Genomic DNA, 15417 nt, shown 5'->3' with positions numbered 1-15417 from the left:
CCAACCTATGTTCACATACTTTATTTTCCCCCAGTCAGCCTCCAGATATAAATATACTGAAAAAATACAAACAGAAAAGTGCACATGGGAGCACCAGAAGGTTCCTGTTGGCTACACCGCACATCACGTTGACTCGCAACATCACAAAACACAATGATGCAATCTTATAAAAAATGAATCACAGCACAAACATTTATCATTTGAGGCCAGTCTACCAGGACCCGGTCGTAGTCTAGAACCCATTTAGCAGGCACAAGGTGAGGGCGATTTGGCTACAGGGAGTACTGCCACACATCCGGTCAGCCACTGAGCTCCGTTTTGTTGACAATGACATCATAAAGCTAAGTGTAGGCAAGACTAGTGAAAGAAGCATGCTTTTACAGCACATGGACAACACTGACTGCTTGTTCATCATATGGATTTTAATCTGGACTCGTGTGGGAAGCTAAAGAAGACATGAAATAATAAATATACGCAAATGGAAGACACAAAGAGGAAGAGAGCATGAGACATGGTTGTTTACAGTAAAGAGGCTTGTGAGGCACAAAGCAGCAGTTTCAGGGAGGTTGTGGTTAGCTCAGTGATTTCTGCAAAAGGTAGAGAGGCTCTGAGGACACAGCAGGTTGTGTTAGTAGAAACTTACAAGCTAGGAAGCAAGCTAGCGCAAGAGCGTCTGGGTCTACATGATCTGACGGTGCATACCGTAGCCCGTCATGCCCGACTGGGAGGCGCCGCGGTTGCTTCCCATCTGCAGGCTGATCAGACTCTGGCCTTGGCGCAGCTGCTCCTCCGTGAACTCTCGCCGGTAGCCCTGGGCTTTCCTGCACGGCCCAGCCGGAGTTAGGCGGCGGCAGCCACATGGAGATAGAGAAGAAGAGGTTTACCTGTGGAACCAGTCTCGGTCTCCTTTGTATTGACCGTCGTCCTTTGTGACGGCCACGCTCCCTAAAGCCATGAGGGTCCTCTGCACGGCGGCCATGTCTTTCCCTGTGCACCAAGAGAACACTGCTGATTGGCCGGAAGCCAAAGCCAAACATGGCAGGAAGCTCAACAGGATTTACCTTCCCAGAGGTCTACAGTTTGAAAGATGTCAGTGGTGGTGACGCCGTAGGCTTCTGCTGCCTGCAGGAACAGAGAGATCTTCTCCATCTGCTTGAAGGCCATCTGGGACTCAGGAATCTTCTTGATGGGCTCCTTGCCCTTCGGATGGAGGCTGTTGATGAGTCGACACAGGATCTGGAAACAGGAGTGCTTAGAATTACTTAGAATACGCAACTCCCACCTCATTAGGTACTACACTGCTTGAAGTTTTTACAAAGATAATAATACTCAGTTGTACTCTACTTCCTGAATAACGTAACCAAAATATTGCTAACACTGCAAATCATATTTGTAAAAATAGGATAGTAATTTACTCAACTGCAGAGAGTCACAGGCACCTATTAGGAGGTATGGAATTTGTGTAAATACACTTTTTTGCAAATATTTACTTGCAATATCATTCATATAAATGTAAACAAAAAATTAAATCATAAACTAATGAATTAAATACATGCTATATGCCAAAACACTGCCATTAAGTTGAAAGGGGGTGGGGGGAGACAATGGAATGTGAAAATCAGGAAATAGAAATTGAAATAACAAAATAAAAGCACTGTCATCGACAAAGATGGACATGAAGCGGAAATCCGAAGACTGACACTAAACCCCCCCACCACTTATTAATAAAAAAATCCAAATAAAACACTTTCTACAATGCCAACATCATTTTCATTTTCAATGTCAAAACATAGTGGCAGTGTTCCAGCTCCATATTTGGATGCAAAGAATTGAAAATTTGTTTTTTTCTCCTTTTTGTAAAGACTTCCAATAAAAATTTAGCATCCTACGGTACTATTTTAATTTTTATAATCATCTCTTGTTTAGTTTAGTCCAATAGCCGGTAAGCTGAGAAACTGCTAGTCCTATAAATGTTGCTTCCCCTTACACGTTCCTTTTAATAATTGATTGGCGCTCTAGAGCATCTTCTATTCCACTCACTGTTCCATCCATCAGCCACTGCTGGAAGTTCTGCTTGCCCACCGGAGGCTTCTCCACGCTGCCTCCACATTGAGCCACGATCCAGTCCACCAGCCTCTGCTCCAGGTCCGGGTCGTACTTCTGCTCGATCTTCTCCTGCACCTCCCGGCTCAGTCCATAACTGGGTCCCCTGTTTGCCATGGCAACGGTCCCAATACTCACCTAAGGAAGAGAACACACAATATTTCCACTGTAATATTACAATAATACACAACCACATTAGGGAAACCTGTACAACACAAAATAACAATGCAATAAAGTAAGATTACTTTTGTTTATGAATAAAATGCATTAAACATTTTAAACATATTGACTCAACTGGCCAAGCTACTTTTAACACTCACAATATGAGGGACACCTACACAACAAGATAGAGGGTGCAAAATATAACAACTCTAAAAGTATAACGTCACAGTAAAAAGCATATTGTTAAATGAATACCTCAATGAAAACTAAGTATAATGGCAGAGGTCTTGCATTGTGCATGTGTACCTACACGGAGCGCAGCATCAACCACCAGTCCACTCCTCTATCGGGGGAGGGCTGGAAGCTGGAAGGGTGTGGTCCCTGCCTGGCAGATGTCCCACACAGGGACGTGATCGCTATGGTTACTATGTCAATCAAAGCTGTTTCCGGCAGGCTGCAAAAATGCAGCGCAAACCAAAGGATGCACATTGCACGGCAGTTCTATTTATGGCATGCAGTAAAACACAAAAATCAATCACGGTAGTCCTTTGCGGTGAATAGAAAGGACATATGTGTCACTTGAACTGGAATTCTCTCCATGATTACAGCGTCTGTATGGATGGAAAAGGAGCCAAATCCAACAATGTTTTCACAGTGTGACATTATTAGCCAAAGTCAAATGAGCAATCAGCCACATAAACACACACACATGCCATGAAGAGCAGTATTATTTCATACGTTTTGTTTACTTACAGGAGAGGAGCTGCGGGGGTCAAGTCAGCGTGTCAGTTCCACGGAGGATGCTGCTGGAGCATCCATGAAGGGCAGCACAGGCGCGTCAGGCTGTCCAAACGGGCTGCTTGTCAGTCTCAGTGTGTACGGGAGGGGCGAGTCACGCCTTTTATATGGGCATCTCGTCCGGGAAAGAGAGGAAGGGGTGTCTAGAGGGCCCTACCACCCCCACGGGACAATCTGACTGGTCACAGCTGGTGGTCATTGCAGCGTGGAGCTACTAGAAGCCTCACGATTGACAGTTAGCAACTATTGCCCCCCCCAATTGGAAGCATGACATTGCATTTACTACTTTATGTGCACCTGCACAATCTAATCACGTACATAAAAACATTAAAAAAACACCAGTTTTGATTCAAACGAGTAAAATGATTAAACCTTGAAATGTTTATCATTGAGGTTGGTGTTTGCAAAGCATAATAAATGATTACAGAAAGCACTGGCACAACATTCTATTGAGCAGATGTGTGCAATTAGAATATAGTGACGCTCGTGAGTTACTATACTATCTACAGAATGCACTTTAGCTTGGTATTTGTCCTGTAATTTCCAAGAATAGCATGCTGTCTGTAACGTGGTTAAGCTGCTTTCCTCCACAGACACGCCTAAAATAGTTAATCTTTATTAGATCACCTCTCAAATGCATAACTGTGACCAACATGTGGATTCAATTTGTGCATCGCTGCTCTTTTGTCACTTTAAACTATTAGTTGTGGTTGTTTTGTTTCAGGCCACACAGTCAGGAGCTCAGGAAGACCTGGGTTCCAATCTCCGCTTGGGCATCTCTGTGTGGAGTTTGATAGTTGTCCCCGTGTGTGCGTGGGTGGGTTTTCTCTAGGTACTCCGGTTTCCTCCCCCATTCCAAAAAAAAGCATGCATGTTAGGTTAACTGGCGACTCCTAATTTTCCATAGGTATGAATGTGAGCTTGAATGATTGCTTGACTGTATGGGCCCTGCGATTGGCTGGCGACCAGTCCAGGGTGTTTGTTTCATTTTCGTAAATAGGTGCTTCTGGGGTACACCAAATGATGCACCATGTAAGATGATACATAAATAATATCCAAAAGATTACCACGTTCACATTTGAGTGTTAAATGAATGTCCTTTTAAATGAGTGATGACAGACGGCATATGTCAACCAAAAGTTAAAGGTCAGCGCCGCAGTTAAAGTGCTTGCTTTCGCCCCATTGAGCAGTCCAGCTAGTGCTCAATTACATGTTAATAATCAACAACCCAGAGGGTAAAGAATGTCATGTTAGGACCATGCATCATGCTGCTTGACCTACCTGCTGGAGCTGAAAACAATCACATTGCTTAACAAAAACAGAGAGCTGCACTCAGTGTGCAGATGTTTTATTGGGCCCACAAGGGTGAAAAGTGATTTTTTTTAAAAAGGCACAGGAACTCTATTAATATTAAAAAGGAAGGGATAAGAGGTGTGGAAGCAACAGTGAGTGACCTGCATAATACTGGGTAAGATAACATTTGTAACCTGGAAGGACCAGCTAGCAGGAGGGAGCTCCCTTTTCATTACAGTGGAAATAAGAGGAAATACACAAACAGGAAACATGATGCATAAAAGCATTTTGGCAAAGCAACATGCCAGTGTTTGGTAGTTTCGCTTGAGCGGTAAACAGTCCTTCAAAACTGAGAAACCTAAACCCCCCCGGTACCTTGTCACACCATGGTGGTCAGCTTATCTATGAGGTCGTCCAGAGTGTATACCATCAGCTTGATGTCGTCCTTCTCTGACATGCGGTGCTGGCCGTGGCGCCGCAGGATGACATCCACGTCGAGGCTGAGCACGCGCTCCGCCACCTGCATGGAGATGTGCCACGGCACGTCCTCGTCCTTCAGCCCGTGGATGAGCCGCACGGGGCACGTGACCGGGATGGGGCTCTGGAGCACGCAGTGGTTCTCAGCCTCGCTCAGGAAGTCCATGCTGAACTTGTAGTGGCCTTCCTCCGAGTGTTTGGTGGGCACCGTCCAGTCACCCTTCTCCTCAAACTCCTTCCGCGTCTGCACAGGACAACAAGTCTCACTCAGAGACGGCATTCTGGACAATCAACTTAGTCCTGCAATGTTTCCTGAAATAGCGGCTGTTTATTTCTTCTACTCAACTGCAGATAATACATTTTATTCAGTATATTATATATACAGTATATTTTTGTGATGTCACAATATTTATGTAGCTTGTGATGCTAGCTACACCCTCAATGGGAATGCTAACCAAATCAGGGTGTAGTGTATCAATCTGAACGGCACCACCTGGTGGAAGCATGGCTACTCCTATTTGAGGCTTGGCATCTACTGGCGCAGAGGCCAACATTATGTAAAAGTGCTCCCACCTCGAGAGGAAGAGTGTTGAACGACGTGACAATGTGGTCAGCGGCAGTGGAAATGCCCACCAGGGCGGCGGTCTTCTCTGGCCGTGCAATGGCTGCCAGCAGCATGAGCCAGCCTCCCAGACTGGAACCAACAAGTATCTAAAAGCACCACACATAGATTTATTAGCCACATGTCAGACAGACATTGATCATGTATCAGGCGTCCCTAATGTTGTGGCCTTGTGAGAATGAGCCAAAAGGGTCATTATGGTAACATAGTGACACCTTGTGGCTGGATTGTGAAACTAACAACATGGACACACCTATTTGAAGAGATTTATGCAAAAACAAAAACAACTGAGATCGTAATAAATTATTTAGGTCTATAATTTTTATTAACCGTATTAGCGCTAATAATTGTATGTTTGGCTGCATACACATATATGCAAGTACATTTACAAAACGTCAAAAGTCATTTTAAACGGACGCTTGTATTTTTTAAATCATGGTGCTGACAGTGTCCTGAGTATTTTCTGAGTTGATGTGAAATCAGCCCACATTTGATTACATTTGCTGTGCTTAAGAAGCAGAATGTAGGACATTTTTACCTGCGGACCTTCTGCTAATTCGTCCAACACATAAAGGACGTCTTTTTTCCAGGTACCAATAGTTCCGTCTGCTAGGACCCCTTCCGAGGCGCCGTGTCCTGTATAGTCGAACCTGTGGGAGAATCAAGTATAACATATCACAGTTGGGGCAGAATTAAATAATCTGTGTTTCTTCCTATTCTTTTTCAGACAAGCTGACGTGATGTTCTGGACGGAAACTTTGTCCGAAACAAATAAACCATACATATCGCAAATATAAGTTAAATATTAAGCTCACCTGAGGTACGAGTGTCCAAGAGACATACAGAACTCCTCCAAGGCCTCAGCCTTCTGTCCATTCATGTTGGACCCATAGCCTGGCAGGAAGATCACACCTGGACTCTTGCCCTTCACTCTTCTGTAGGCCAGCTTGGGAAGGTCTGGCCTGGAAGCATACTGAACTGTGGACTTGTGTCTTCTGTCACCTGGTGGGCACACAGTGTTAGCTAGCATGTCATCAAAATGTCTGTAAGAACAATGCTGAATGGAAGGTTCCTTTTGGTGAGGATGAGTACTGGAATACAGTACTTTTGTAAGAAGTGACTGGCTAGCATGTTTGCGACGGCCTAAACACAACAATTAGTCCAAAATGCACTCATATGGTGTCTAATTGTTACAAAATACTAACTACATCACACAAAATGCTGACAAACGCAGACAGTGTGTCTTTTCTTGTTGAATATTTTTTAAACGACGCAGTCCATCAAAGCCACACCCCCTCGTGGAACTTTAAATGTCTTCCCGGTGGACACAAGGCGTGTGAAACACACTCAATCGATTATTAAGAGGGGAACAAACCCTTCGGATGCGTAGAGGACACAGTAGCGAGGCATCCATGACTTAAAATCTGTGAAAGTCCTCTGCGACAAGACCTCAGAGCGACGGCCGCCATACTGTTGCGGAAGCCACCGAGGAAGTATCGCGAGAACTCAAATTCTCGTTGAAAGAATTACCCTTGCTTCACTAAACTATTGGTAACATTAAATTAGTGTCATCAAAAATATTGTAGTCAAGCAAAAATAGTTACTTTTTTATCCAAGTATGAGTAAAAGTACAAGTGATTTAAAAAGTATGCATACTTTGCCTTTCTCATATTTTCTAATATGACATCTCTTTTACATGCTGCAATAAATTATTATAATATATAATTAAATTGTGTTAAGGATTTGCTATGCAATGCTACCACACATGTAATACAAATAAAGCACATAGCGCTACAGAGGTCTGCTAATGCAACAAAACGGAATTTCACTGTAGATTTCTAACAGGAAATTTAAAAAAACATATGCCAACTCACGGTTATAGACTGGGTTAGAGTCAGCATTAGTAAGGGCCTTAATTTGGGTTGAGAATAGGACTGTGTCTTGGGGACAAGCTTGTCGTATCTTGCGTCTTCACATGGGTGAATTTTTTGGGGGAGTGTACCGCTCGATGTTTTGTCCCACAACCCCCAGGATCGTTTAAGAAATGTCAAATAACTGTCTTACCGCATCCAACTTTGGCAGCAGTGGTGTACGTCGTTAATGTTAGTGTAGCGTAGGTCTGACTCCCCTGGTAGCATGGCAAGCGCAGCGTTTTGTTCTGTGAACTTTTGTAGCAATTTTCTTTTGCATTTGTTTTATGGTTTGTGTTGTGCATTTTTAGTTTTGGATCATTTCTGTGTTGGAGTGTTTGGACATTGCTTTGCGTTTGTCCCTGTCGGCCACCGTAGAGTATGCGAAGTATGCGAAAAAAGACTAGATAGGACAGCTCTAGTCGGAGTCTGCTCTAGTCTATATGATGAAGCCTGATGAAGCCTGCTTGGATGAGAGGCGAAACGTCTTCTAAGACAACCTGTACAGTCCAGTAGCGAGTGATTCAAGGCCCTGAGAATATGACAATATTCACTGACCACACCCCTGATATACATCATAATATATATACATACTGTATATACTGTAGTATCATATGGATACTTGCACTTTAGCAATACTACTATGACTTCCTGGACAATACGTGCCTGCCTATGTAGGTATTAATTTAACAACTGATGATGATGATGACGATTATTATTATTATTGTGGTTATATTTGGCTGTGCATTGTATCATACTGAGGGATAATATTTGTAAACAAATATGTTACTGCGATATTGGAAATTTCCACTTTTATTACATTTACCCCACATTAGATCCAAAAGTGCATAAAAAAGAGGAAGCTAAAGGTAATCAAAACTGTTGTGTAAAATGGCTGCGGTCATCCAGGCTGCTGAAGGCGGCGGGGCCCTGGTGCGTCTTGGCCGTCATGTGAGGTGTCAGTGTGGAACATGACTCAGAGCGTCACAGGCGGAAGGTCACCGAGCTGAGGAACGGAGCGGAAGCGGGACTCGAAGTCTGTCCGCCATTGTGGAACATGGCAAGGCATATTCCCGTAAAACACTCGTCACTTTCACGCTGACTCGCTCGCCCACATCTCATCTGTAGGCGACATTTGGAGAAAGAGGCCATTTTTCCAAGTAAGGCGTCGTCGTGTTTTTTTCCGGACTCGAGAGGAGAACCGCCGCTCGCGGAGGGATTGGACAGGGCAGCCGGAGAGCAGCGGCAGGAGAGCGGCTGAGAGCTGAGAGAGAGACCGACTGAGAGGACGCCGCGGACGGACAGTGTCCTGAGCAGCCCCGCTTCCTGGAGGATGTCTGCCACCACAGTCGACCAGGTTAGTTAGTGCGGCCACGTTAGCTTAGCCTGACGGGGGGCTGCGAGCTGGGGGCCGCTCAGTGGTTGGCAAAGTTTGTCGACAGCAGTTTGATCCTAGTGAGGATGCCACATCAAACCAGCTTTGATAAGCCATCGCGGCTAACATTCTGGACGCAGGCCGAGCCCAGCGCACTATACACCGGTCGGCGATGCGACACCTTTACCGGCTGACATCCGGTCAATAAGAACAAGCAGCCTGCAAGCTGCAGCTACTTGTCATGTTTAGCCATAGGAACACAACATGATGTATGGAATAATGTCTATGTCTATTTTCATATTTTGCAGAGACCTAAAGGACAGGGAAATAAAGGTAAGTGAGTGCTTTTTTAAAGAATGAACATGTCAGCTCATGTTATAGAAAACCGAAACACAGCTCTTCTGCTACACAACACCTTTTTTCCAGCTTCCACTCCTGCATGTATATTGGCAGAAATGAAATATTTATGTTCATATTACTCCACCTGCCATGATTTAATGTTGTGTGTTCTTTCCACCCAGTGCAAAACGGATCAATGCATCAAAAGGATGGAGTGAATGATGATGACTTTGAGCCTTACATAAGCAGCCAGACAAATCAGGTAATATGCTCCCTGACAATGCACAAAAATCCATCCTCCTTAGTGTCAAGAGTGAGCTGGAGCCTATCCCAACTTACTTTTATGGTGAGAGGCAAGGTACACCCTGGAGTGGTCACTAGTCAATCACATGACACATGCAGTATATACAACCAACCATTCACACTCACATGCACATTGGTGGATAATTTAGTCTCCAATTAGCATAACGTGTGTTTTGGTGACGTGGGAGGAAGCTGGGTACCTGGACAAAACCCATGCAAGTGAGGCAAAGCACCAGATCATTGATGTGTTCAGAGCTGATTGTACCTTCTGATGAGCGCTAATCAATATGAGGAGTGTGTATTATGCATGAACACATGTTCTGCTCGTCTTTCATAGCTTAAGGAGGTAAACAAAAAAGCTGTGATTTGTATGTGCATGATATTTGCAGGGACCATCACCTTCAACATTAACTGGTGTCTTGTCTTATCTCACAGAGTAACAGCTACCCACCCATGTCAGACCCCTACATGCCCAGCTACTACACCCCATCCATAGGCTTCCCTTACTCCCTGGGAGAGGCTGCCTGGTCCACAGGAGGAGACCCACCCATGCCCTACCTAACTACCTATGGACAGATGAGCAATGGCGAGCCGCACTTCATCCCCGACGGCGTGTTCAGCCAGCCAGGCGCCCTGGGAAACACGCCACCCTTTCTCGGCCAACACGGTTTCAACTTCTTCCCCGGCAACGCGGACTTTTCTACCTGGGGGACCAGCGTGTCTCAGGGTCAATCCACACAGAGCTCGGTCTACAGTAATAGTTATGGCTACGCGCCCAGCTCGCTGGGTCGGGCCATCGCAGACGGACAGGCCGGCTTTGGCAGCGACACCCAGCTCAGCAAGGTGCCGGTGTTGAACAGCATCGAGCAAGGGATGGCGGGCTTGAAACTGGGTACGGACATGGTGGCAGCTGTCACTAAGACTGTGGGCTCACCCTTAGGTGGCACCCCAGGTATGAGCAGTATGGCCGCCAATAACCTTCCGCCTTCTGTGAGCTCGACGGTTGCGAAACCCTCCTCCTGGGCTGCCATCGCCAAGAAGCCGGCCAAGCTGCAGGTCAAGGCCAAGCCCAAGGCCAACATGGGGATGGTGGGTGGCGCCGCCATTCCTCCGCCCCCCATAAAGCACAATATGAACATTGGTACCTGGGATGATAAGGGCTCTCTGAACAAGCCCCCATTAGCTCAGACGATGATGCCCACGCCGCCTCTGGTGCAGCAGCCTCTTCTTGCTCAGCCCCCGGCCTTACTGCAGAACCCTCTGTCCCATCAGCCTCAGCACCAACACCAGCCCTTCCACCTCCAGTCCCTCCAGTCCCCACAACACCCTCAGTCCCTTCCTCCTGGACCCCCACACCTGCACCTCTCCTCTCACCCCGGTCCCCCACAAGCCCTCCATCAGCCGCCGGGCCCGCCTCCCAATCGCTGGGTGGCTCCTAGGAACCGGGGCGACGGCTTCGGCTTGGGCGTGCCTATGAACGCGTCGCCGTGCTCTGGAGAAGTGCACCCCGTGCTGGAGAAGCTGCGCGCCCTCAACAACTACAACCCCAAAGAGTTTGACTGGAACTTGAAAAACGGCCGTGTTTTCATCATCAAGAGCTACTCTGAAGACGACATCCACCGCTCCATCAAATACTCCATCTGGTGCAGCACAGAACACGGCAACAAGCGGCTGGACGGTGCCTACCGTTCGCTGGGCGGCAAGGGGCCCCTGTACCTGCTCTTCAGCGTCAACGGCAGCGGGCACTTCTGTGGCGTGGCCGAGATGCGCTCGCCGGTGGACTATAACGCCTACGCCGGCGTCTGGTCTCAGGACAAGTGGAAGGGCAAGTTTGAGGTGAAGTGGGTCTTCATCAAAGACGTGCCCAACAACCAGCTGCGACACATTCGGCTGGAGAACAATGACAACAAGCCAGTGACCAACTCCAGGGACACGCAGGAAGTGCCTCTGGAGAAGGCCAAACAAGTGCTGAAAATCATTGCCGCTTACAAGCACACCACCTCCATCTTTGATGACTTTGCACATTACGAGAAACGCCAGGAGGAGGAGGAGGCTTTGAGGAAGGTGAGATGGACGCACAAGCCAGTAGGGCTTTCCTAAGTACCATGTTTGGGTTTTAAATCAAGTCCTGCAACCCATAAAAAAATGGTTGATTTATGGTTTATTTTATGTGGAGTGTGCTTAAAAGTTCCATCACATTTACACTTGCACAATCTAACAGCGGGAAGAAGCAAAGCTTATTTCATCCTACTCAGCAATTAACAGTGTTTCCCACAGGACTGCAATCTATCTATGGCACTAGGTAGATGACATCTTTGTCTAATTTGCATTATTGTCCATGACACAAACGTCCGCCAGAGTAGAGATTTTCAAAAACTTTGACTCGGTGTTTTGAGCTTTTTGGTTTGGGGTCACAAGAAATGTGCGATATTATTTCATGTTCTTAACCGTATTTAACAACACAACATGAAGTTATTGACTTACGGGTGTTTGTTTCCTTATGTGCAGCGGCAGACTTCATGGGCTCCATTGAAGTGATGGTTTTAAAGTTTTAAACTGATTTTAAAGCTAATGTACACGTCATTGTGCATCTAATATACCACAGTATTGACAAACAGATGCGTTATAACGCACGACCAAGTCTGAAGTGTAGTAAGAAGCAGAGTTACGATGCGTTCGTAACTGTGGAAGGACAAGCTACACAAGCAGTCCCCTTTAAAATGCGTTCATGAGCGAAGGTCAACCGGTAGAGCCAAATCTTAAAAAAGAAAAAGTAGCCCCAAGTCTGTAGTGGTCCAAATTTATCAGTGGCGGGCTACCACAAATAAATGATTGTATGGGAAACACTGATGACTTACTTTGCTCACTTCCAGTCTTTAACATGTTATCGTTTTCTAACAGGGAAAGAAAAGGATAAAGTAGATTGCTGGGGTTGGTAGATGATTAATATGAGCATATTAATAATAGAAATAATACTGTAGTAATAAAAAGAAACATTGCATCATGAATAAATAAGTACAAGATATATGAGCGCTTAATTGTGTACCACTGCTTGATTTTCAGTCTATTAACTTTTTTCTCCATGGTTTGCCATCTGTGGGTCTAACTGGGTCAAAGGTTATTTGCACACAAAAAAATGTGAGGGGAGTGAATAAAATCAACTTTTAGTCCAAGTTCACCTGCTTTTTCTTTGACTTCTGGGTTTTGTGTTCTCATTTTGGACCACATTGTCTTTGGAATATCGAGTGGACTCACAGACTCAACCGCCGAACCGTTTTTTTTCGAGGCAGCTTTTCACTTCCTGTACAATCAGCTGACCCACCTGCTCAGGCGGCAGCATCTCGTGGCCCAAACGGGCTGCGTGGTCTCTATGGAAGTTCCCGGCCGCCCTGTCAGCAGACGGACATGTCATCGTTAGTCATAAGCGTCAAAGAAAAGAGAGCCTGATTCATCGACAGCCATCTCGTGCTGTCGTGAGTGTTGTGGAGGGGAGGGGGGGCACATTCCTGGCATTCCATGCTTGAGACCAAAGCAGATGCAGGCCAGGAGGTCTCTTTGAGCGCCAAGCTTGTAGCCGTATGTTAACGCAGCCATTGTTGGACCTGTGACTCCACACTGCGGACTGTTGACGGCCCGGTCCCGGGGATTGGGGACCCTTGGTGTGGCACATAATTAGAGAGTGTGTTGCTGTCCTCATAATAGAGCCATTCAGCATATTAATAGTAACCATGGCGTGACGTAGGAGCGAATGTCGGCACACAGAAGCTTCATTGAGTCCCTTTTGGACTTACTTTACAAGCGTCACTACCACAGTGTACAGAGGGGCACTTTATCTATTTTTAGGTTTTCTTTATTTTAACTTCCTCTTGGGAGGATTTTGTTGCTTATTAATTGTACAGGAAGTGTTTTAAGGAGCATCCAATTCTTTTGCAAGTGTAAAAGTAAGTTCACCCGACTATTAGTAAACTCATCACTAATACTCCTTACTGTCATACAAGTGTAAAAAGAAGTTAAGCACTGTTAGTAAATAAAATGAAAAGAATAATCCTGTCGTCATCACGGTTTGCTAGTTTGGTTCATTTTGGGTGCCTAAGAGAACAAAATGCAAAATGTAAAACTGCTGAGCTTTTGTGTTTCATGAGTTTTTTTTTTTCATTAAAAGAGCCATTCAAAATCTGTATCATTGGACTGCAATTTAAACTATATAGGCTTTGTGTTAGAGGTGACAAAGTAAATTAGTGACATATCTCAGAATATATCCGGGGGAAAACGTGAGGGTTTATTGGGTATGACAGCTACATCCCTAGTACACACATTTAAAAAGAATTTTTTTAATCCTTGCTCGCTGAACTGACATCTTGTGAGATGTGCTGATGTTGCCTTGAGGTTTTATGCCACATTTTAGTTGCATTCTGAACTGTACGACCTTAGGGCCCCTCCCATTGTACAGTTTGCTACCTGATGCTCCTGAGAAGATGTTACACAACACTAAAGCAATAAAAGCAAGACGTGTGTTTGTCCACCTTGCAGTAATAACTTCTTTCTCTGGTGTGTTGGCAGGAGCGCAGCAGAAATAAACCCTAACCTTCAAGCAAGAAGAAGACTATTACAAATAACCACCACGACGTAGGACCTTAAAGTTGCCTAACCAGGAGGAGGACAATGTATCATCTGAACACTTGAATGCGACAGACTCATCTGTGTTTTTATTTCCAGTTTCATAGGAGAAGTAACTTTTCGAAAGCACTTTCAGTCATTTGAAAAAAAAAAAGCCTCTTTGATTGCCCTCATCACTCGTCTTTGTTTATGAGCAACTAATGAACTCATCAGAGTAGTGGCCATGTTTTATTTGTAATCATGTTTGGGGATATTGTCAAGCTTGCTAGATGTGCCATTTAGTTTGTATGCACCCGTCTGATCCTCTGCAGACTGGAGGCTGAGGATGATTGACAGCTGGGACAAGCTAATTGGGGAAGAGCCACAATCATGCCAATCACACCCGCACCTTTCCTGGCTGCATACCAAAACAATACAATTATGCGGCTCCACGGTAGGTGGAGGGTGGAGGGGGGGGGGGGGGGGGGGCAACTTTATTTAGTTGTGATTCTGTCATTCTGAAGTGCATTTTGTCTGAGAAGTAACCTCGGGAGATTTATCCTGCAGGTGACTCACTAGTGAAATTAAAAAGGACCCATGTTTAGCGTACACCTGCTTGTCTTCATTCAACCTTTTCATTGATGCATTATGAATAAACGTCACACAACAGTTCGTACCTCTTGTGCGCTTCCCACCTATCATGTGCACTTCCCTGTCTGTCCACCAGAGGCCGCCATCCACCAGCCATTATATTGCCTTCAAATGCCCTCAGTTGCCAAACAAAGCCTCTCCATTAAACAGCAGTGCTCTCTCATTCTTTCTTCTCAAGCCCTCCAACTCCTCCAGAGCCAATTAAGCGAGGACGGGAAGCACTTGTTGTGCTGCTTCCACAGCTTTTTTTTTTTTTTTTTTTAAAGCAATTAATGCCAGCTCGCCAAATTGTGCAGCGAGCGCCCTTTATGTTGGTCTGGGGGGGGAGAAAGAGCTGTAATTATAACATTGCTGTTGAATTTGGTACTTGTCTCCTCTGTGTGTGTTAACTTGTCTATTATCTATTCATTGGCTTTTTGTCTTTTATCTACCTATTGCGTTTGGAATTGTTTTTCTCACCAAACAATACAAAGTGCTATCAATTAAAAACATGTTTTTTGGTAATTACATCATCACCCGAGGGTGTACGGACAAAATAATTGCATTTGAAGTAAGGCCTTATCCGGGTTTATATTTTGAGGTATGACAGGTTTGTTGCAAATTAATTTTTGCTACTAGCCAAGCTTGACCAAATTCCCTCAAGGTTACGGTTGATCACCACCAAAATTTGCAGACGACTGCAGATAACGCACCAATGCGCTCGTCAATGCTTCCCTGACTTGTGAACAAGACCCCAAGGTACCTAAACTCCTCCACTTGGGGCAGGAGCTCATCCGCGACCTGGAGAC

At 45.3% G+C, this 15417-nt stretch overlaps 3 protein-coding genes across 6 annotated transcripts; 1 reads left to right on the top strand and 2 right to left on the bottom strand.

Annotated features, from left to right (window-relative positions):
* Positions 1-5: 5 nt before the first annotated feature.
* tagln3b (transgelin 3b) lies at positions 6-4251 on the bottom strand. Of its 3 annotated transcripts, none has more exons than XM_054765221.1 (5): positions 2572-4251; positions 2041-2241; positions 1062-1236; positions 885-987; positions 6-821 (listed from the first exon to the last, which is right to left on the bottom strand). In XM_054765221.1, the coding sequence occupies exons 2-5, from the start codon at positions 2218-2220 to the stop codon at positions 680-682; spliced, it is 600 nt and encodes a 199-aa protein (XP_054621196.1). In that variant the 5' UTR covers positions 2221-2241; positions 2572-4251; the 3' UTR covers positions 6-679. The 3 variants fall into 3 exon arrangements, with proteins under 3 accessions (XP_054621196.1, XP_054621195.1, XP_054621194.1); XM_054765220.1 differs by having other exon boundaries at positions 3019-4251; XM_054765219.1 differs by having other exon boundaries at positions 2041-4251.
* Positions 4252-4395: 144 nt separating this feature from the next.
* On the bottom strand, positions 4396-6965 carry abhd10b (abhydrolase domain containing 10, depalmitoylase b). The gene is made up of 5 exons (XM_054765217.1): positions 6831-6965; positions 6271-6457; positions 5994-6105; positions 5407-5544; positions 4396-5077 (listed from the first exon to the last, which is right to left on the bottom strand). The coding sequence occupies exons 1-5, from the start codon at positions 6922-6924 to the stop codon at positions 4736-4738; spliced, it is 873 nt and encodes a 290-aa protein (XP_054621192.1). The 5' UTR covers positions 6925-6965; the 3' UTR covers positions 4396-4735.
* Positions 6966-8255: 1290 nt separating this feature from the next.
* Positions 8256-14430, top strand: ythdf3 (YTH N6-methyladenosine RNA binding protein F3). Of its 2 annotated transcripts, XM_054765214.1 has the most exons (5): positions 8256-8722; positions 9049-9073; positions 9262-9341; positions 9818-11446; positions 13943-14430. In XM_054765214.1, exons 1-5 carry the CDS (start codon positions 8699-8701, stop codon positions 13964-13966), a joined length of 1782 nt encoding a protein of 593 aa, XP_054621189.1. In that variant the 5' UTR covers positions 8256-8698; the 3' UTR covers positions 13967-14430. The 2 variants fall into 2 exon arrangements, with proteins under 2 accessions (XP_054621189.1, XP_054621188.1); XM_054765213.1 differs by lacking the exon at positions 13943-14430 and having other exon boundaries at positions 9818-13915.
* Positions 14431-15417: the final 987 nt, after the last annotated feature.

Source organism: Dunckerocampus dactyliophorus, chromosome 21 (genome assembly GCF_027744805.1).
Source record: "Dunckerocampus dactyliophorus isolate RoL2022-P2 chromosome 21, RoL_Ddac_1.1, whole genome shotgun sequence".
In the NCBI taxonomy this organism is placed as follows: domain Eukaryota; kingdom Metazoa; phylum Chordata; class Actinopteri; order Syngnathiformes; family Syngnathidae; genus Dunckerocampus; species Dunckerocampus dactyliophorus.
Note: the sequence above shows the minus strand (reverse complement) of the source record. Positions and strands in the feature narration are given on the sequence as shown.